Source organism: Thalassophryne amazonica, chromosome 17, assembly GCF_902500255.1.
Source record: "Thalassophryne amazonica chromosome 17, fThaAma1.1, whole genome shotgun sequence".
In the NCBI taxonomy this organism is placed as follows: domain Eukaryota; kingdom Metazoa; phylum Chordata; class Actinopteri; order Batrachoidiformes; family Batrachoididae; genus Thalassophryne; species Thalassophryne amazonica.
The window spans coordinates 51,635,567-51,659,809 of NC_047119.1; the positions used below are offsets into that span (position 1 = coordinate 51,635,567).

Sequence of the window (24,243 nt, forward strand, 5' to 3'; positions counted from 1 at the left end):
GAACAATATGATACAGGCATGTGAGAGGACAAAAAAGAAAAATGTTTAAATTGGCAGAGGGTCAAGAGAAGCGTCATCGCCCCCCAGAAGCTGAAGGGTTTTAGTCATGCTAATGCTCTCCAGAACCATTTTCTGCAGAGAATTTGCAAGGAGAGATAGGAGGCAGCTGTTTATCTAATGCTTTAAAAGCTGGACAAAAATGTATATTGATATGCCACCGTCTGTGCCGTGTGAGAATTTTCTCCAAAACTGGAGAGTTAGTAACAAAGAAAAGGAACAGACTCAAGCCTAATACAGCTGAAATGATCTTGTTTTTACATTAAAAATCTTTGAAGCCCCCAAGTTCCCTTCATTTTGTACAACTATGGTCATAACAGTCCCTAGTTGCACAAGCATTTCACAATTTATATCTCTATTACATACAGTATTTTATGATGGCACAATCACATTATAACAAGTGTATTATTAATGTCTTTAAATGAAAATGTCAAAATTTTCAAGATGCACGTACAACCTTATTATTAAACATACGTTACAGTGCCTGTTTCATGACATCTTGCCCTTTATTGTTCCATGCAAGTGCTATGTTAAAGATTGGCCAGCAGATGTCACCAAATTTATTGTATCAAATGCTTCAATACACAGCCATTTCAACACAATTGTTTCATATTGATTGATGGGTTCAAAACGCTTCAGTTTCTCAGTCACTAATAATTAGCAATAAGTGACCACTAATTATTATGGCATGTGCTCAGATAGACTTACATTCATTAATACGTTGATGTGTTACAAACCGGGACACTAAGCAACGTGTGATATCCTTTAAACACTAACTTACTGAAGAAAGAAGCAGAGAGCAACTCACACAATGTCCAATCCCATGATGCCTGCTTCTCTGTCAATGTTCATGGCATCAAAATCACGTTTCATCCCCTTTCTATTATGTCTTTCTGCAGATTTTGACTCATTTTGTTTAGCTGCGGTTTGAGACCATCACGAAGCATGTTGGGGTTTTTTTGTTTGTTTATTTTAGTTTTTTTAGTTTGGCCGTTTTATGGCAGTTTGCACCCATTTACGGTAGTACTGTATGAGAGACATCAATTTTTATTTAATACACTAGATGGCGGATGCAGCCCATGGGCTGTTGCCAGGCAGCCTTCATCTCGCTTAGCGTTATGAGTTGTCAGGCGTTAGATTACATAGAAATCGATGATGCAGGGACTTAAACTTGGGTTAAGGTGATCTCAAAATGCCGTTTTGCACAGCGTTCGGGTGCAGCAACAAGCTGACAAAGGATTATGGAGTAAGCTTTCATAAGTATTATATGTAATATTAATGATGTGGGGAAATCACTAAAATTTCTAAAAAAAAAAAAGGTTAGAAAATGATTCATTTTTTTGTGTCAATCTAAGAGCAAAGTCATAGAACAGAAATGTTTTTTCTCTAAATCTGGTGGGTGACATGACTGTCTATTCATCTTTGACATTGTACATTCTGCTACTAATAGAAGAATATACATGAGTGAGATTAATTTGACTATTTTATACTCCAAATTCCAATGTAGTGCTTTCAGATTTCTTTCAATTTGGTCCAGAAATTACTGAATAATTTTAAAGGGGTGAAAGTAAGATGGAATGCAGCTGTACACCGGGAGGAGATGTAGAGTCCTCTACCGCCGTATGCAGGGGTACACCAAGTGCCGTGTTTGACAGTGACATAAAACAAGTTTAGAAGACAAAAAACTAAAAAATAAAAGATGACAGGTTGAATCTGCACCCTGCTGAGGAAGAGGACACTGGAGTTTGAAAAGGGGGCAATCTGTGCTCTGGACTCAAACGCGCACACGCTGACGCGCACACCTGATGTGCCTGTCAGTTTCTACTAGTACTTACTTTTTAGTACTTACTTTTTTTTTTTTTTTTTTTGGAAATATAACTCAGGTGGAGGTGAAAACTAACCCTCCTTTATTAAGAAGTGGCCTGAGGCATAAAGACCTATTATCTCACTGAGGAATCACAATTACTGGTACTGGCTTCCTCTCAAATCTGTGTACTGAGCCACCACATGCCATCCATATCACAAACGTACGTGCGTCTGCTTTGTGTCTGTGACAAAATGCTTCATGCTGAAAGTTTCATAAGTACACGATAAAAAAGCCACGTTAACAGAGGTTACCGCACCTGATTTACGTCATCTGGCTGACAGAGCATTTTCTTAAAGTAACTGTGGGCGTGTCTCCTGCATGCAGGTCACATGGTCTAATCCCGCACTCACCTGGAATTAGAAACTGGAATGGGAAACTGTGTTCACCAGCCGCCAATGTTCCTGAAAAAGATGAAGATTCATTAATTACAGAAAAATGACAGAGTATCTAGCAAAAAAAACCAAACCAAAACAAAACAAAACAACAAACAAAAAGAAATCTCAATCTGATTTCAGTGTATTTGTGGACAGTCACACCCACAAATGTTTTTTAGTCAAGATACAAGTGTCTGTATTAATTTTAATGGCACAGAATTGTTAAAACAGTTCACAGTTCTGCAAACTTTCAAGGTCATCTGCATGTGTGCCAGGGCTAGACTCGTGGTTACGAGCACAAGACGTAAATCATTAAACATTTTTTAATTGTGCCTGGCTTGTAAAAACTTCTAACATCTCTTAAACCCTTAAACAGAAACATTCCCACAACTCACATAAATGTCCATAAGTAGTTATGGTAAGTCATAAACACAATTGTACTAAAGTATTATTAATCGACCAAGCAAGGTTAATAATTTGTTTATTAAATGGCTGTTTTTGTAGCTGTATCAACATTTTGCCAGCATAATAAAATTTGCTCAGAGAATGGTCCGATTCATGGCCTCATAATTTCTTTATACACCTTTTGTTTTATTTTGGTCTTTGATTTCTTGTTTAATGAGGGAAATGTTGTGTCACCTTGGTTCTGCCTCTGCGCTTATCATCACAGCTGTCATTCATCATCACTGGCAGTATATAGGAACTTTTTTTTTTCCTTCGTGAGAAACTCAGTCCTCACCTTCAGAGATCCCGCACCTCGTCAGCTCCGTGGACTGCCACCTGGCTTCAGCTTCATCCTCAACGTCTCATCTTAAACAAAGTCGCAAATGTGATACGCGTTCCGGACCGATTGTCATGGTAACCAGACTGGAAATCAGCAGTAGCCATATATATAATAAATGTGTATATTACACACATGTTTGTGTCAAAATCTGAAGACCTCGTCTGCAAAATTCTAATACTTTTAACCCCCCATTTTCATGTTTAACTAGCTGAGACTTTCGAATATAGTGTGTTTTATTCTTCCAAATAAACATAAACAATAATGAGTTAAAGGACTTTATCATTTTGGAGGAGATGTACAGAGAATGACATGGATAAATAAGCCTTGATAAGCCTTATGTTTTAGTTAAGAGAATACGGCCAAATAGTGATAAATCTCTTGTTAACCAGTGATTAAGTAATTTCTTTCATTTCTTTCATCTTTCATTGTGGGAGTAATATTTAACTCAGTTCTTCTATGCATGGCTCTTGTTATTACAAGCCCAAGATATTTTATTTCATGTTTAACAGGGATATTAGCTATCACATTTACATTATTATTATGAATAGCAAAAATTTCACATTTTTTGAGGTTCAATGTTAAGCCTGAAGCTTTTGAAAAAAGACTGATTTTGTTAATAGCTTTTAGAATCATGTCTTGACTCTTTAAGAATAATGCTGTATCATCAGCAAACTGACTTAACATGAATTTCCTTTCCAGCATTTCGATGCCTTGGATGTCTAGGTTCATTTTCACATACATTGCCAATAACTCTATGGCTAAAATAAATAATAAAGGACTAATTGGACATCCTTGACGAATACCTCAGTTAACTGAGCCAGTACTAATAGATACACTACTGCAAATGTTTTTGTAAAGCACTTGTATGATATTACAAAATTTTGGCCCAAACCCAAACACTGCTAAAGTTTTAAAGAGAAAAGGATGTTAGGGTGTCAAAAGCTTTAAAGAAAGCTAAAAATAAAATAAAACTATCCTAGTGCAAGAATTTGATTACAAAAAACCTATTATTTAACAGAGAGCTAATAAATTCCCAGTTACAAGTTCGAGATTGAGATTAAATTGTTACAGGATGAAATACTTAGAGTGATAGCACAGTGATCCGTAAGAGGAGAATGGCCAATAGTGCAATCAGAGGCAAAGTCCACTAAGTTGTTTGATATTAGCCAGAAGTCTAGTCTAGAACATTGTGTCCTTCCAGTGTTATTGCTCCAAGTATATTGTTTCTCACCTGGGTTGTTTTTACGCCATATGTCAACAAGGTCTAGAAATTGGGAAAGATCAGTTAATAGCAGAGTATATGAATGGGTGATAAAATGAGTGGGAGTGCTGTCTAACCATTCATCAGGGACCACATTAAAATCACCTCCCACAATGATTTTATCTAAGTATATATTTCTCCATTCATCAATCATTTTAATTAAGTCATGTATTAGTTTTTTATTTTTTGTCCTATTACTGTACCCACAGATATTTGCCAGAATGTATTTCTGACCGTTTGAATCGATAATAATAATTATCCAATGCCCTTCTATGTCACATTTTTGTGAGATAACCTTGCATTCCATTTGGTTTAAAAAACATTGCTACACCTGCCGAGTGTGAATTACCATGGGACAAGAAAGTGTTGCCACTACCCCATTGGGATTTCCAGAAATTAACACTGATTTTTAGTAGAGTGTGTCTCCTGTAGAAATAAACAATTAACTCTTGGCTGTTCCTTGCAAAAAAGAAAAATTGCTTTGCGCTGTGTTATTTCTTAAACCTCTAACATTTAAAGATAAAGAAATTACCATACAGAATACCTTATGACCATGTAAAAACTCACAGGATTTATGTAAAGAAGAAACTGGTGGTAGTCAAACATCTAACATCTAAAGTAATTAAATGAACAAAGTTTAATGCAGACATGCTGCTTACTGAACAGTTTTATAACTTTAACAAGTAGAACTGTTTGTAAACGCCGTCCTAAACGTGAAGGATTTAAAGCTTCTGTATAAATTATACAGAAGTAACGCCCGACAGTCACTGGGCACCTCAGCTGAGTGGATCAGAAAGTGGTACATTTCTTCATCCGGTCACACGACGGCCGTCTATGACTGCATATCCATCCCTCAGGTAAGCTTTGAGACCTCTTTTCCTTGCTTCCTCCACCTATGGCCAGAGACGAGTGTGTGCTTCTCTGTCCTCTTTGCAGAAATCCTCCCGTTCCAAACATGGTCGCGGCCAACTCTCATGGAGAATTGCAAAATAATTTGCTTGGGCTTTTCTGCTCTCGTTTTCTGACTAAGTCTGTGCATAATGTCTACAGCGTTCTGTCGTTTTTCCGCTAAGAGGGGCATGATTTTAGCCAGGATGTTGATCACTTCATCTCTGATATTTTCACCCGCTTTTTCGGGTAACCCATTCAGCCTTAATGACCATCTCCGCTTGTATCTTTCCTGCTCCAAACAAGCTTCACGGAGCACTACGTTCTCCTTCTGAATAGCAGCCATTTGTAGTTTTGGTTTGTCCACGTCTTCAATTATTCCTTTCAAGGCTGACGTATTAGCTTCCACCGATTCTTTCACCTTCACTACAGCATCAGTGTTTTCTTTCAGCTGCCATTCCAGAGCTTGGAAATGCTCACTTTGGGTATCAAACTTACGTGACAGGTTGTGAATGGCGTTCAGAATGACGCTATTGGATGACTCTTCTTCTTGTATTGTTGTCTTCTTTGCATTTTTTGGATTTCTCTTTAAAGGAGTATGTTCTCTGGCTGGACTCGAGTTGTTAATTTCTTCCTCCATTAATGCAACATCATCATCGTCACGTTTGCCGAATAGCGGCTAAAGAATAGCTATGTCCGTTGCTAGCACTTAACATATTTATTTATTAGCTTGGAAAAAACATGCTGTGCAGGACCAGAACTAATCCTTTCAGTCAAAAAGACAGCGTTCAAAATAAACAGCGTTTTTAAATTGTCATCGACTACCAGTTTTAGATGCTTAAAGGTTATTTTAAATCAGGTATCAGAGCCTGCTGAAAACGTTACCGCTCACTCCGCCATCTTCCTGGAAGTCCCAGAAATGATCATTTTCACAACCTTGGAAACAGCGGAACAAACCAACTGCAGCATCATTTCTTCAGCAACGTCGTTAATGCTGGTGTGAAGTGTGCCTATACACACACACACACACATATATATATTTGGATGTATGAATCGATCTGTGGGATTTAAAATGACAATAGATTACAAATCTGCAAATCGATCTTTCCAACCCAGCACTAACACACACACACAAAGCCAGGAACTCGCTGTAGCACATGTGCACACCACAGCCTGTCCTGTGCTTATGTTAGTTAACATAAGGACTTTAAAGTTCCAAAAATAAGTGAGATGGACAAATTAACATAAATTAATTGTTGTGTGTTGGGGGGGCGTGGCTGGATGTTTTGGTGTTCTTTTCTTTTCTTTGCTCTCCAGGTGGCATGAGGGCTGATTTGTCTGTGAAGAAGGTGCTGGCTGAAGAGTCTTCACCCTCATCAACATCATGGAAAGCACCTGTGATTGGTGCTCACGTGCGGCCTGGACGACTTGCAGCTGGGGCAGATAATTGGATGGCGTTCTGCATTTAAGTCGTGTGTGATTCGAGCAGAACTGCCGGGAACGCGACCTTGTGACGTTCGTTTGTGAGACGCTGAGGACCGCGCCTGGGTTTTGACACATCGAGCCCGTGAAGCAGGGAGGGGTGAGGACACATGCTGTCAGCACACACGAAAGGTAATTAAGTGTTTAAGTAATTGTTGATAGTAACTTGGTGTTTTGTTACACAGTATACTGGAATTGTGAAGAGAATTGTGCAGTTTGCTTCTCACTGCTGTGGCGTGAAGGATAAGTGATCCTCCACTTGTTGTGAGAAGCTGCTCATTTGCATAAAGTAAAAAAAAGGACACTGACCTAAGTGTGTTGCTGATAGCGTGTGTTTATTGGAAGATATAGTTGTATCTGTTGCCTTACCTCACCTTCTCTTTGCTTCACAGAGAATCAGTTTGTCGTGTCCACCTGGGGGGTGTTTGGCGGTGGTAGGAAGTCCAGGAGCGCCGGCTTTAATCCTTGCGGGCGCTGGAGAGCGAGCCACGAATCACTCCACCAGAGGGACGTTGTTTTTATGTTTTTACACTTTTAAGCACAGGTGAATAATAAATAGTTTCTGTTTGGAACCGCTTTCTGGTTATTTTTAGCGCTGGGTCCTGTCTGACGCAGGTCCGCTCCTCAACCCGCGTCGACACATAACATTAATTAAATGTTATTTGATCCAGTTTGAGAAAAAAATAAATTGTCAGATGAAGATGAATTGCATGGACAGCGTTGGAGTCATTAAAATAAATAAATGAGTATATTCACTTTTTGTCAGTTGTTTTTCTATTTTTGTACATTGCTGTATTGTACCTCTATTATTTATTTTATTATTGGGGTTTATTTAGTTTCATGCTTTGATTCCTGAGAAAGGCTGTACAGTATTATTATTATTATTAATAACAAATGTATGACTTTTTGTTGTATATACGTTGTAGGATATCCCAATTTAGCAAAAAAAAAAAAAAAAGCCTGACCTACACTCTGGAAAATATGATACACAACCATCCTGGCTTTGGTTATTTTTAATAAACTACATGTTTGTGAAGATATTTTTGTGATACTGACAAAATCATTAGACACCATTAAAGGATTTTTCGTTACTGTCAGACTGCAAGCAAGCTGAACCAAATAGGTTATTAATTACCTCTCTACCTCAGCTGAAAAACAATTAAATCCTTCCAGACACCAACACGCCTTGCCTTATTACATGCAGGAACAACTATTTGTGTTGGTGTTAATTTCCTCACAGGAAGGACTTATTGTGATTGTGTTAGCTTAAAAAAAAAAAAACAGCAGCCACAGTTTCTGATTTAAGAATATTAAAACATGAAAATTATCTTGCAATATAAAAGACAATAACAATCACTCCACAAAATTTCATAGTAAGAAGTGTAAGGCACTTTTAGAATTCTATACAAACAGAAGAGATGATCACATGACCTCTGCCCTCTTTTTTCAGTTGAGTGTTGATGCGTGCTGAGTACTACACGTGTCATTTCTGGTGTTGTCCTGCTACATCACATTCAGCACAACTGGACAGAACTGAGTACCGAGCTGATACAACATGTTGACTCCTGAGAGTCAAACCGTGACTGAAAAATCCATGAAGGCATGTTGAGTCTCCGGAGACTCTGGCTGTTGCTATGACACTGGCACACAATAGCTCAGAGAATTTAAGCAAGGCTCTGCATCTAAAAAGTGACCACTGTTCAGACAAGCCTAAAACTCCAAACTCTAAAAACTGAAGAAAGAACACCAGAAAAGTAGGTGTCAACATTCTGTGACATGTAACATGACATTTAAATATACTTTAGTATACACTAGTAGAGTTCTACCTTAGAATTGGAATGTATAATAGAAGATATACCTTACTGAATTTTCATGTTACAGAAGACAATAGCCTGGACTCCTTGGAGACATGTCCACTGAAGCAAACTACTGTACACCCACATGGGCTGGCGGGGGAGAGATGGAGAGTCACACCATCTCCCTTCAGAGAGGTAAACAGCAGCTGCTTTACATTTAAAGCCTGGTTCACATGACAGGATTTTAAAATTATCTTTAGATTTCCAAAACCTGAGAGACCACACACGTGAAGATAAAAAATCATAGATCTAACAGTGTTGGTCGTACAGTATGTGGCGTTCGGCCAAACGGTAAGGACAACAGCACCACACACGAACAGATTTCACACACGGACATTCCCAGCACAGACAGGAAATCTCGCAAAATCTGTCGAGATTAAACGTGACTTCAGAGTAAACAAACGGAGATACTTTGTGGACTATTTAAAACAGAGGGGAAAAAAACGATACAGAAAGAAAAAGAAAAGGCGTTCTTTAAAGGAGTGGACAGCGCGACCACCGGACTTTCTAGTAAGTCAGAACAGCTGTTTTGATTTTATTTTCCGCTCCGTGCGCCCGTTACCTCGCTTTCTGATCGGCTGCATGTCACATTCAGCAGGCTGCGTGCTTGTTTGTGGTCGAAGGACACCACACACGCTGCGATATCGGGCCAAAAAAATCCAACATGTTCAATATCCCAGATTTGCGATCGGAGAGCTCCTGACGTCCTTCTGAGCAGATCATAGCACTCCTAACACACCACACACGGCAGGAATATCTGATAAGATTATCGTAATCTTAATCCTTAAGATTGTCGGCCTAATTATCCTGCCGTGTGAACCCGGACTTAGTCTCAAATACTTGATTTATTATCATATTATTAATTTTGATGTTTAATACAGGGTTTTTCATAATAACGCAACTGGAGCCAATAATCACACAATTAGTCTTTACTATATTTAACACTAGCTTATTAGATGTTACCCAGTCAACTACCTTGTGCAGTTCCATATTTAAAACCGTTTCTAAATCATTATGTGAGCATACTGATGCATAAATGGTAGAATCATCTGCATACATCACTATACTAGTGTTATCAAAAATATATGGTAAATCATTTGTGAAAATAGTAAATAATAATGGACCAAGACAACTCCCTTGTGGCACACCACATACTACACTCCTGGTGCTAGAGAAGCTGTCATTAAAAAACACTGTCTGTGTTCTGTTAGATAGGTAACTATAAAACCAGGTAAGAGCTGATAGCTCAAAACCATAACCAGCAAGTTTTTCCAATAACAAATCATGGTCAATGATATCAAAAGCAGCAGAGAAACACTGCCGACTATATTCTTCTTTTCAACCTCTCCGAGCCAATCATCGTACATACGATGATCGTATGAGTCAACGCCGTGGCAGTGGAGTGACTCTTGCCTGTTGGAAATCCGAGATTAAGTTATTTAAGGAAAAATAGTTCCTAATTTGCTCATATACAACAGACTCCATAATTTTTCCTAACACAGGTAGAATACTTATAGGTCGACTATTTAAAGTCGAGAACGGAATACACCATACATTTTGTGTAGGCCATGACATATTGAGGTTGGATTTTAAGTGTTGTTTTGTCCCCTTAACTGGTACCAAAAACCTCCTTGGCCCATGGACTACCATTTCGCCAAACACATTTATCCAGTAACCTCATGATTCCATACGCCCTTCACAGGCGTCTACTGATCTCAGAGGATAAGGACCCATAGACAGGAACGCTAGTGCAGAGATAAGTGAATATCTCTAGACAGTCTATGTTTTCTTGACACTAGTGATGAACTATGCAGATCAGCAGTGCTTAAAGAAAATCACTTAATTTCAATTTATTTTCATTTATATAGTGCCAAATCGCAACAAAGTTGCCTCATGGTGCTTCACATAAGCAAGGTTTAACCTTACCAACTCCTAGAGCAAGCACACAGGGGACAGTGGTAAGGGAAAAACTCCCTCTGATGATTTGAGGAAGAAACCTCAAGCAGACCAGACTCAATGGGGTGACCCTCTGCTTGGGCCATGCTACTGACACAATAGACAATACAGGAAATTATACAGGAAATTTGGGGAGATTTTGGGAGTCCATGCTATTGCACAAGACAGGGGGCATGCAGAAGAAAACACCAACTTACACTCCAACAGCAAGTACCCTGAAACTAAATCAGGTTGGGTGTTTTCCTTGACACACCCCAAGGTACAATACAATTTTAATTCTCGTTTAATAATTTAGAATTGAAAAAGAAGAAAAAATAACTCTAAAACAACGGATGTACAAGCAAAAAATGATGACGACGCCGTTCTCTGATAGCCTTTAAGCTTCTGCGCAATGAAACCTGAATATGTTACTGTGACATCAAAGATTCCATGAAGGTGAACTAAGTGGGTATCCAGACCAGCTATGCCAAGACATCAAAGACAGCAAAAACATTTATTATATATCAAGTTACACCTATTGGGTATTTAAAAATAAGAAACTACAGGAAACACTAGAGTGAGCCTGCCTGTCTGCTGAGCACCGGCGAGCCAATTATGAAGCCGTCAGTTTGTAAAACAAGCCTCCAGTGGCTCCATGAAGAGGCAGGCAGCGGGTGGGAGATCCTCATTTGCTGATGATCATTAAATTTGAACTGTGACAGAGCGATGCTGACATCACAGCTCTTCATTGGTCTATCACTTAGACATGAGTGGCATACTGCATTATCAGTCAGCTACAGCCAGATGCACACGAGTGTTTGCATGCCAACCTTTTGTAACCCTTCCTGTCTCACCCTCCCCATGCCTCTCAGCCCTCAAGGGCAAAGTCACCCATTTTCCGAAGAGAATAGGGAACAGGGAAAAAAATAAAAATAGTTGACAGAGATAAAGGGGAGCAGGATGTGGAATGAATTATTTATGTCTTCCTGTGTGTGCAGTGTTGTGCTGTTTGATACAACACTGTGTAGATGTAGTCAAGTGTTGAACAAGTTTAAGTCCTCTGACCCAAAGATTGAGCTTTCCTTTGTGCGCATAATCACATCTGTCAAAAGTATGAAAATGTGGCCATTCCAAATATACTTCAAATTGGACATCCACATGGATTTTAAGTGGGATGTTTTATAAGGTAAAAGATGACATCTAACATGCAAAACTGACCTTTTAGATTGTTAGCCAAAGTCAACCAATGCGCTCATTCTGATGGAATTGTGCAGTGATTGATATACTGACATTATAATGATGGTTAAAAAAAAAAAAAAAAAAAAATTAAATCACATTAAACAAACATCTACTATTCCCAATGATGTGGAAATTCCATTTCCTTATGTCACATGATGATGTAGAAGGATACGTTTGTCATCATTACAGTAACACTAAAGGCTCTGAAATAGCGATGATTTTTTGATTTATTCATTTGGGGATTTAAACTGATTACTTTTTTCATCTATTTGTATTTAACTGGTTAGACGGCTAATAAGCAAATCATCTCAGCAACAGGTGGCTGCTTCTCAGTCACAAGCTAAACTGACAGACCTTGTTTGTATATCAGAATAGTTCTCCCTCATGGACCAACAAAGGAACCACAAAGAATACATCTTAGATGCTAATTTTTTTCACACCTCTGTGGATGTACACTGAACAAAAAAAGGAAGAAAAATGGATCACATCAAATGATGAGGGGAAAAATGCAGACTTTAGAAGGATTACTGTATTTTAAAGAGTATAATGTCAATGTCAATGTATAAGTCGCATTGGTTCAAAAATGCCTCTTGAAGGGCCCGGTCACACGGCACATGGTGATAGCTGGACGATGGAAAAAAAGGTCACAAAGTCACAAATCGTTGAGAAAAAGTGGAGAAATGAGCCTGTACTTCTCCATCACCGAAAACCCTGCAAGTCCAGAGCGCATAAAAGAACAAAACAAACCCGAAGCTAACAAAAGAAAAACAAAGTGAATGGCAACTTTGACACTTTAAACAAAATCAAAACAATACATTCATGATGATGTGACTTGACAGCAGGTATCAGACTGAGCGCCAGCCTGTGATCATTTCTGTGCTCTCCACAGCACATGCAGGTGCCAGATCTGGTTGTCTTGACAACAGATTTGTCTTCACAACAACGTGTGCACACGCACGTTCCAGCCACAGACGGCATGCGAACGTGCGCACAGCCGTTTGTGGCACACAGCCTCTGCAGCTACAGATGGCTGGAACGTGCGGAAATAGTTAAAGTAGTTGATAAAATATTCTTGCCGCTATTGTTTCTGTATGACAACGTTGCTTTTCTTCCCACACATAGATGAGTCGCGTTCAGCTCATCGGACCTTTAGTTATTGAACTGTTCCCATATCGTCAATGTTCGTGCAAGATGTCGGACTTGGGAGGTTGGACAAAGTTGGACGACAGTCAAACGGAACACTGACAGTACATGGACTATGCAAACAATGAGGACCCGTCAAGACAGAATGCAAAACGGAATACAGACGAATTGAAGTTGTCGTCGGGATTCGTTCACATTTTTCAACAATTTGAAAATTCTGACAAAGCGCTAGCTACAGGAACGAAGCTGGACGATGGTTAAACGATGTCTCCAAAAGTCAACGTAAGTCCAGATTTCTTGTTTCGTTTTGGCTTCGGTGTCCTTCATTAGTGCCGTGTGACCGGGGCTTAAGAGAAAAACCACATATAAGTCACACTGGAGAATAAGTTACAGGACCTCTCAAACTAGTAAAAAACCCATACTCCAGAAAATACAGTATGTTATGATCATGTGAGTACATTTTTCCATAATCTAAAAAATAATGTAATCTAAAATACCCTCGGCCTTATCAGCATTGTGTTCTTTATAATTCTGAGTTGTTTAATTGAATTTGTTTAAGATCGTATTGTCTTACGTACAATTTGTACATGTTCAAATCAAATCAACATGTTCATGTTGTGCAAATCAAGGAATATTTGTAGATCACCCTCTGTGCATTTGCATGTGTTAGTAATGAGACAAATTTAATGCCATAGAAAGTTAGCTTTGAGTTAGCAAAAGTTAGCGTGCAAGCTAATGTCCACAAAATATCTTGTAAATAACACCAGAGTTACAAGAACAGCATTTTCAGTTTTAGAAGTGTTTATTTCTCACTACCTTTTACATAATATACCAGAAACGAAGCAGTTAGCAAGTAGATAAACCAGGAAGTGAGGTCCCCATGCTAACCTCCGTAAAATGTCTTATAAATAAGCTCAGAGGTGTTAATAGGTTCCAAAAACAGCGTTTTCAGTTTTAGAAGTGTTTATTTCTCACTAGCTTTTACATAATTTATGAGAAACATGTATATAAACACTTCGAAGCGGTTGTAGCTCTACTCTCCTTGGCTGTCACCCGTGTCACTCAAAAACAAAACACATCAGATTTAAACAGAATGTGACTTTTTAATCTCTTAAAATACATCAAGGCTAGCCATCTTTGAACTTGTCCAAGCTCTGTGTCCCAACAATGTTCCCTGTGAATTTCAACACTCTGGCAGTAAAAGGACTGGACTTATGCTGAGCACAGATGGGTGGACAGATGGATGGATGTAAGCAGGTTCCTTCCCCAGTTGAGGCACATACCCATAAAAAGAAAAAATTAAAAGCAAAGAGTAGATAAGGTGCAAAAATAAAGGATGGTGGTAAAAAATCATATTGATTAAAATCTAAATGTTTTGAGAAAATATAATTTTAAGAGAAAATAATAGATTAAGTTTCAGACGGCCATTTCAATGTCCCTAGGTCAAAATATAAACTTTGGGGTGATTATGCTTTTGCAGTAGCTTGCCCCAAACTGTACAATAAGTTACCCCGTGATTTATGCACTATTTCTGACCTAGCACTGTAAGTCAAAGCTCAAGAATTATTTATTTAAAATGGCTTTTAACACCTAGTTGCACTGTGACATGCTTCTTTAGGGTCTGGTCCTTTCTCTACCCCTGGCCAAGGCAGTGTCTCCACATCTGGAGTTGGTCCCCAGGCACCAGACTGTGGCTACCCACTGCCCCTAGTGGTTGGATTGTGTCTAACTTTAATTAAGATGGTGAAACGAAATGTCTCACGTTTTTTTAACGTTCCAGTTAGTAAGACAACATAAAAGTACTCATGACTGTAAGTGTCTCTGCACACGTGTTAATAATTAGTGATCTATGTGTTGTGTGGGCTGCTGAAGAGGAGGTACTGCTGGCCCACCACCACCAGAGGGCACCCTGCCTGGAGTGCGGGCTCCAGGCACCAGAGGGCGTTGCCGCCTCACAGGAGCAGCCGGGGTGACAGCTGACACTCATCACCTGTGACAGCTGTCACCACTCATCTGATCTGCATCGGTATATCAGCAAGACGTCATCTCCACCTCTTTGCCGAGATATCGTTCTACCTGAAAGGTAATATCCTCAGCCTGACTGCTTGATAGAAAGCCTTTTTGTTGTGATTTTTGTGAGTGATAACAGACTTTTTCTCCAACGAGAGGTGGAGGTAGCTTCCCTGCCGTGCAGATTGCTGGGTGCAGACGCACCCACGTTTAATTGTGTTTTTGTTCCTCGCCCGCAGTACCAGGTCCGACACGCGGAGGCAGTGGCCACCTGGGAGTTCGGGACTTGGCGGCTCCAGTATTCCCGGGGTCTGGTGGCGGAGGAAATCGTGTGGTTCCGGTTCTGCTTTGGACAGGCGTCTCCTATCTTCGAGCCTGCCCACACGACACCTTGTAATCTGACCTTTGATCTATTGTGTAATCTGTTGTGTTTGTTGTGCACGTTCGCAACAGTAAAGTGTTGTTATTTGACCTATTCCATTGTCCGTTCATTTGCGCCCCCTGTTGTGGGTCTGTGTACTTACACTTTCCCAACACTATGATGTATTTTATTCCTTTCTCTCTGACCGTTAGCAGGTGCACTTCTGGAAAATGTTTCACTCTGCAATCCTCTACATTTTTCAGTGTGTGACATCCTAATTAGCAAAACAGAAACCTTTCAATGACTGACAGACAGAGGGAAAAGAGCCTGCTCTGTCCGAAAATGAAGATTTTGAACTTCTGTTTGAACGCAATGGCTGGGATTTAAAGAGAGGAGACGACCCGCTTCACCCCAAAACTCTTAACCTTTTCAAAGTGTTGGATTTTGAAGGCCAAAGTGTGGAGACTTGCTGGTTACTGAAGCTGTGTACATGGACGTGGGACATATGACACTGTTTTTAACAGACTGCGTAGACACAGAGATGGAATTGATACATTGGAAAAAGTCAGAGTACATTATTTCCAGGAATTAATGGACACTATTTTACGGGCCATGTTCATGAGAGAGGCTGGAGCCAGCCTCGCGCGCACACGTGCGATGTGCACTTCTTTGTTGTTCGTGTGGAGTTTAAATTTGGGAAACAATATAACACAGAGTCTGGCATGTTCAGCATTTTACCCCTTTGTTGTGTTTTGTGGCAGTTTTGTTTTTTTTTTTTTTGCTTTGAGGAGCTGGAGTGTGTGTGTGTGTGTGCACGCGCGTGTGAAAAGATGGTTTTTCCCCGGCAGCAGATGTATTTTTTTTAGATTTTATTGATACCAACACTCATAATTAATCATGTACAAAGCTGAACCTGGAGCAGAGATGGTTACTGACAGGCTGCGTTTCTGACTCATGGCAGTGCAGGTGCACAGAAACCTTTACAGAGCTGCAGCTTTTACTGTGACTGTAACAAATGAACAGTTATGATGACTTGTTAAAAACAAGTCATCATAACACGACATCACACTTATGTCAACTTTGGAATTAATCTGTGCCTCCGTTCTTAACGTTGTCAGATGCATTCCATTGAAGCACACGCTAGGACACTTCTAGCTGCGATGTCAGTTGTCGGAAACACACGAGCACTCTGTTTTTGAACGCTTCCATAGCTGTTTGCTGCGAATGCCGTATACTTTGAAACCGGTCACAGAAGTGCACAAAGTAATCCCAGTGGATCATTGGATGGTCACTAACAGGTGTGACATGTCCTTTAAATGCAGAAGACAAATTTCACTGTATGTATGCACAATGACAATAAATGTCATTATTATTATTATTATTATTATTATTATTATTATTGCTGTTATTGCCACAAATTTTATTTCTTGATTTTAAAGCACTCTGATCACCTTTTGGATGTTGTAAAGGATGACTGACTGATTGACTGAACTAATAAGAAATTATTCCAGAAGACAGAGAAAGCTTTAAACAATCACTTTTTGGGGGAACTTGTTATTTTTCAAAGGTTATCAAAGTGCTGTGCACAATAATAACAACATAATGCCTGTCACAGGGCAGCAAAATAAATCATCTTTTGCTGCAGTCATCATGTAAATACCTCACGAGATCGTATGGGGACCAGTTCATAAACCCCAGATTGACCTTCAAAAATCACTCGATGCACAGTACAGATCAAACGTCAGAGTACCTCGACATATTAAAACCTCTGCAGTCTGATCACAGCAGCACCTTCCACATTGGATTCTATTCCACTTGACTAAACCTAATGGTGGAAACACAAAGCTGTCCAGAGAGCACGCAGCCTGAGTTAAACATTGAACTGCTTCCGGTGGTCTTAAAAAGCACAGATTATACCCTCTAATGACCTTCCCATTTCAGTTTGCATTTTAAACAGATTTCACACATACTTGGTACATTTAATCTGCTGGTTGGGGGCAATAAGGGCAACAACACCAGCACAAACGACAGAAGGTCACGCTCATGACTAAAACGATTGTCTCAAGCTGTGTTTTTTCGTGGTGGAGCATCGGTGCAGCACAGCAGGGTGGAACCCTGTGGCTGGAGAGGACATAAATTTAAACCTGCACTCTGTGAAGCATGTCCAGCCTTCTTATCGGTGACTGATAGACACTGGTGGAAATGTCTCACTTGCAGAGAGTCGGGCTGGAACGAGCCTGCAGGGGACTGTTTGTATTCTGTGTGATTGAGTTTTTTACTTCTGCATGGCTGAGCTGCAAAAACCAGCTGGTGCTGTCTCATTCATTGTAAGATTAAGGCTGCTCTCAAAGATTCTAATAAACTAAATGAGGTGAAAGTGCTCAGCCACGTCACACAGTGCTGCTGTGACAGCGATGTGGAGGGTCTGACATTCCATGTTCACAGAGGAAAGATACAAGCCTGTATTTAGAACGTCAGCAGATAACCGACCGATGGACTCGGAACAAAAACAAACCCATGTGGTTGATGACTCACATTAAGTTTTGTCATTTTATGATTGTTATGATTGTTTATTGTTTTATGAGTTATCTCAGAATAAAAATATAAAGTACAATCATTAAGGTCTTAATTATTATGGTCAATGATCATGTGAAATGTTTTTCCAACTGAGGTGATTAACCCGTTATCCTTTGTTACCTTTGTCAGCTACAGATAAGGTGCTGTTGAAGTACTGCTCCTCCAAAGTCCATGATGTGTCGTTCATTTTGTTGGAGATCCCACATGATCCCTGACAGTTCACCTTGATAGCTGTAGAAAAAGGGACAGAACAAATAAATGAACAGAAACAACACAAATACATCTGTTGTGATTCAGTGCTGCGTTCATATTGGCGGTAGAAAAACCGTCATCAAAGCAGAATCCCTGTCATCCGCAACAGTGACAACAATTTACTTAATACTGTACAACAGCATTTATCATTTTGCAGAGTGCTATATTGTACAGGAAGCCCTCGCTCGGATAGTAGCTAACAAAGTAAACTTTTTTCAATTACTTTTTAATTACTCTCTGTAATATCAAGCAAAATATTCATGTTTACCTGATTAAAATGGGGGTACTCTCTGCACTTAAATAATACATCTCTTGCTGTCTGTCTTTTCACCTCATTATGTTTTTGTGCAACCTTGATCTTTGATCAATTCTGTCCAAATCTGAAACTTTGTTTATGAGGAATACGTGACCTTTCCATTATGTTTAATCCATATTCCCCAAGCTCAGATAAAAACTGTATGAGTAATTTTGATCACACACACGGACGTAAAATACCCCTGCAAGTGCTACTTAACACCTTAGTGAGGGAAGCCCACTAATGGGTATTGTAATAACTACAGAAACAAAACATCTAGTTCCTGGGGTGCAAGATATAAAAATGCACATTTGAACTTCACCTCAAAATAACGACAACTTTAATAATAATAACAATAATGCACATTTTGTTGGCCACAACCTGGTTGATGATCAGGTTTCAGTACCCAAAACTCATCATGTAATGTGTGAGGAAATCCAATGTCACATCTGAAAACCTTTAACGTAACAGACATGAAACCTAAAGGATGGTAGCTTGTGCCTGTGGCACAACAATACTTATTTGTTCTTCATCTTATGTTTACTCTATGCTCCCTATGTGGGGATGGTAACTGAGAGCCGGTTCCAGTAGAAAACTGGTTCCAATTTTTTAAAACCATCGGAATCATAGTCCTCAGATGTTATCAAAACTTGTGCATCACGACTCCAAATGCTGCATCTAGCCACAAGGAAAATTGCTGCAATGAAACTGAAAACCTATGTAGGCCTACATTTTCCCACACAGAAAACTGATCAGGAATTGATAGGGGAACCGATAAAGAATCAAACAGAAAAGCAGAACTGATAGATAAAATCTTATCAGTTTTCGTCCCCGTCTCTGTGGCTTACCTGCAACCTAGCTCATTTCTCCCTGATTCTTTTTAATATTCATCTCATACACTGCAGTGTTGCAGTGACCAGGCAGCAGACGTGACATTTTCTTCCTTTCAGATCTGATCAGATTCAGCGCTCAGACCTGTAGAGGATCCTGTGCTAACACAGCTCATGCACAAAGGCACGCCATGGCACACACTGGAAGTGACAGATGGCTGTGATGGCCACACCGGCAGGACTGCTGGCACTGTTTGGTTTCTAAAAACAAAGAACCTAAAATGTGCAGCGTCCTTCGTCCATACACAACAACTGCCATTTATACAGCCGTTAATTAAACCCTACAATCTGCATCTCCAGCCTTCTGCCTTTTTGCTTTTCACTCTCAACATGCTTGCTGCAGTCGTAACATGTAATCATGAAGCACACAAACATGAGAGTGAAGGAAACATTACAGGGTGAGAAACTGTTCACAGTCTACTGCAGAAAAGTGAAGTGAGAGGGTCAGTGGAGGTAATCATGCATTTTCCAGACTGCAGAAGAATGATGACGAGTGGGTCTATCGCTCGAGATGGACACCACTTTGGCAGAGTGTTTGTGGCTAAATAATGGACCAGATTCTTCACACACCCACACACAGAGCCAAGATTAACAAGTAGAGACAAGAAACAAGAATGTATTTAAATGGTATTCCCTCACAGATACCACAGAAATATGAAAAAAGTAAGCCGTGGCTATACGGTACCTGAAGACCTCACAGATGATTTATCTCTGTCAGCCAATGAAGGATGAAGGATCTTCCCTGTCTGTGTACCTGATATGGCTGAGCAATTAATCAAATTTTGATTTCCATTACGTTTTTGGCTTCTAACCATTATGAAAATAAAACATAAAAAATAAAACAACTGTTAATCTGCATTCCATTTTGTAATGACGCTCTCCATTTGTAATGTCTGATAAATCAAAGCAGCAGTCTCTGATGTGTGTGTGTGTGCGCGCGCGCACTCAAATGTCGGATGCAGCCAGCCATTGCTAGCAGCAGGCTCTCCTAGGGTAGTGGGTGGCCGCTAGCTGCTGTGGACTTGAGCATGATTTCTTTTCCAACAGCATGCAAGTTGGTGCTCCAATATTTCAACTGAGTGAAATTTTTGTTTTATTTAATTTGCACATTAGCACCGTTAGCACAAATTAGCAGGCATCGATAGCTTGGTGACACTAAGGCCGCTGATGGTGTCATGGTTCTTGAGGCAACATGCCGGTCATAGTTTTTAATACCCAAAACCAAGCTACCCATTATAAAAATTAGCACCCACTCCGCATAAATAAGCGTTAATCAAACATAAATCAGACAGTCAAACCCGAACAAAAGTGAGCCTGTTAGCCTTAGCTTGGTTAGTATCTACGAGGTGATCATTCATCCCCCCATTTATTGGTTTGGCAGGACTATATATTTTTACTTATTTGTTTTTCAGTTCACTATTTAAAATTGGAGTTAATTCAAGAAAATCCATTGATAAAATACAAGCATTTTTATGTTTTGAAAGTCAATGCTTTATCGTGATTACTATGATTTTTGCATAATCAAGGATCCCTAGAATACAAAAAACAATGGATGCATTTAAACATAATTTGGGAAGCCTGTCCAGTCAAATAAGAATGAGATTTCTCTGAAAAAAATGTCGCGTTTAATATTGGAAGATATGACATATTTCCTTAATTCCAAATTTGGAGTTGTACAATTCTACAATTTGGGCTATACAGATAAACACACAAGATGACGAAAATAAGTACCTTTGTTCTGAAGGCTGAAACACCAGCTGTTATGTGTCGGACGCAGCTCGGAGAACCGACCAGCGTTTGAAGGACCCAGTATGAAATAAGCAGAGCACGGTTCAAAGGCTAACTGAATTTAATACATAACAGTGATAATATAACAAAAAGGTGCGGCCTGGCGTGGTGCGCTCCCAGCAGCGCTAACGGTCCGGAGCCAGAAGCTGTTTCGGACCCAAGGACCCCGCCGACACCCCCCAGGTGGCCGCAACAACCGAGTCTGTGAAAGAAGGAACCATTATGTGAGTCCACACTCTACACACAGAACACTTAAAGGTGTACAAACAGCAAACACTTCCTGGCTTGATTACTAATCAGCTTCCCAACCTGCAGGCATGGAACATCCCGTTCACAAAACTCCACTGCAGTGGAAGCTGATACATGACTAACAAACAGCTCAATACAATAAGGTGTGAGGGACACCACATTTACTGACTGTATAACTGTTAGTCACAAAATCTAACGTACCTCAGGAAGTGTGCTGACGAGCGTGAGACCTCACCCCCTCCTCTTTCACAGACTGTGCATCAAACCTGGACGTTCTCAGCATCCGCTGTTGATGAGATGGCTCCCGAGACGACGATCTCACCCGTCTGGTCACAAGGTCGAGTCTCTGGCAAATACACACTGTGCCCTCCAGTCTTAAATGCCAACATGTTCCAATCCATCCAGATGCACCACAGCTGTGAGTCCTGACGAGTCGCAGGTGATCAGGGTGAGGTCCTGACAGCCTCAGCAACACAGCCACTCAGTCCCAAACGCACGCCACCTGGGAGGAAACCAAAAGACAAACAAACCGGCAGCCAGGCCCCCCCAGCCATATAACACCAGCAGAGAGCAATACTGTAGGAAACAGGTGGTTACATAGAGTAAATCTCCTGAATTTACAAGTCTGACAGTTAGGGACACTTTTTCATCATCTAGTCAGCAGATGTCAGTGTCACACTTTGGTAATCGTGTCATTTACCACAGTACAGTGAAGACCTATTGGCAATAGGAAAAATAAAGTCTGCCTTCTCGATTTCAGTATAAGCCCGTCTGACAAAGACATACAGCTCTGTGTCTCAAATGTTAACAAGAAAGTTCCACCAGAAAAAACCCGGTCTTCCCAGAAGTTTAAAGTAATTCTATCCGAGATCTTACTACTAAAAGATGGATCACTGGAGGTTATGTATCGCCTACACGCCTTCAAACACCTAACACTCCATTTATCTGCCATTAGCCGAGTTAAAGTGCAGGGAAAGACACTTAATTTGACATATTTCTTCTTTTTTTCCTTTTCAATTTTAGGTTTTATTTCTTTGGCAAACTTAAAGGTTTGTTACTAATTTCTCATCATGATTGTCTCATCAGCTTGCTGGCATGACATGTTGGTGTCACATCATATTACTAACAGCCACTGGATAAACCTACCAACCCAAATACACTGGCAGGTCTGTATGGTGTGAAGAGAAATTATCTTTTTTTTTTCTTCCCTCCCTTTTACTTCCTCTGGTAGTCAGCTCTCCTCTGCCTGCAGAGGATAGAGCTCTACCATTCATGGTTGTCTGTCTGCTACAAAACACAGAGACACGAAAATCTTTGATTTCAGACTTTACAAATGTTTTTAACTGTTAATCTTTATTCACTATGCCCGCAAAAATATGTTAGCGGTCTAAACGTTATCAGAACTAAATTCATCGGAAGCTAATTGGTCCGCTGATGGTTTTCAAAGTTATGTGGAAAGCTAATCCGCTCATGAAAGCGTTAGCTTTGATAATTAGCGGTTAGCGGAACGGTGCCCACCACTGCCTCTGAGTATAACAATTTTGGTCAATTCTACATTAACTGAATTAGAGTGAGAGATCATTTTAATGGTAAACTAAAATATGGCCAGATTTTACTGTCATTGCAATTCTGCTACCACAAAATTGCACTTTACTACTACAATCCAAAAACATGTACTCACATGTTACTGTATGTGTACAGTGGTCCCTCGTTTATCGCGGGAGTTACATCTAAAAATAGCCCGCAATAAGCGAAATCCACGAAGTAGTCAGTGTTATTTTTTACAATGATTATAGACGTTTTAAGGCTGTAAAACTCCTCACTACACACTTTATACACTTTTCTCAAACAGGCATTAACATTTTCTCACTTTTCTCTCGTGTGTAAACGCTCTCGAAGTTCACACCTTAGTAGAAAAATAAGACCAACCTGTTTTCAGGCCCAAACATTTTTTTGAGAAATAAAAATAGAACATTTTCCTACAAATAATTATGATGGCTTTTAGAACTAACAAACTTAATTTTAACGATCAACCTACAAGGTTGGACACATAAGAAATTATTAATAGTGACTGACCAGCATTTCACAGTTCCTCTGATCACGCCTCTTCGTTCTGGCGCCGCACCGCTGTCACGCCTTTTTCCACTGAGTCACACCTCGGTGCAGGTGTCTTTTTCCGAGTGAAGAACAAGGTTATGGGTAGTTGTTGGCACTCTTTTTTCTTCTGGGCGAGAAGATTCTTATAAACAGACATGCAGAACACAATGCGCGTACTCTCCCTGTTATGTGTCGGACGCAGCTCGGAGAACTGACCAGCGTTTGAAGGACCCAGTATGAAATAAGCAGAGCACGGTACAAAGGCTAACTGAATTTAATACATAACAGTGATACAAAAAATAACAAAAGAAAGTGCGGTCTGGCGTGGTGCGCTCCCAGCAGCGCTAACGGTCCGGAGCCAGAAGCTGTTCGGACCCAAGGACCCCGCCGACACCCCCCAGGTGGCCGCAACAAACCGAGTCTGTGAAAGAAGGAACCATTATGTGAGTCCACACTCTACACACAGAGAGAACACTTAAAGGTGTACAAACAGCAAACACTTCCTGGCTTGATTACTAATCAGCTTCCCAACCTGCAGGCATGGAACATCCAGTTCACAAAACTCCACTGCAGTGGAAGCCGATACATGACTAACATACAGCTCAATATAAAAAGGTGTGAGGGACACCACATTTACTGACTGTATAAATGTTAGTCACAAAATCTAACGTACCTCAGGAAGTGTGCTGACGAGCGTGAGACCTCACCCCCTCCTCTTTCACAGACCGTGCATCAAACCCTGGACGTTCTCTGCATCCACTGATGATGAGATGGCTCCCGAGACGACGATCTCACCCGTCTGGTCACAAGGTCGAGTCTCTGGCAAATACACACTGTA

At 40.2% G+C, this 24,243-nt stretch overlaps 1 protein-coding gene across 2 annotated transcripts in view; it reads right to left on the reverse strand.

Moving 5' to 3' along the window:
- Positions 1–24,243, reverse strand: part of arrdc1b (arrestin domain containing 1b) — a 78,711-nt gene that overhangs the window by 18,446 nt on the left and 36,022 nt on the right. The window contains exons 1-3 of one of the 2 annotated variants that reach the window (XM_034193103.1): positions 19,230–19,258; positions 17,955–18,065; positions 2,275–2,325 (exon numbers count right to left, since the gene is read on the reverse strand). In XM_034193103.1, coding sequence (XP_034048994.1) covers positions 2,275–2,325; positions 17,955–18,021 — 118 coding nt within the window. In that variant the 5' untranslated portion in view covers positions 18,022–18,065; positions 19,230–19,258. Of the gene's footprint in view, positions 1–2,274; positions 2,326–17,954; positions 18,066–19,229; positions 19,259–24,243 lie in introns of those variants that run through there. The other variant, XM_034193102.1, reaches the window with a different exon arrangement.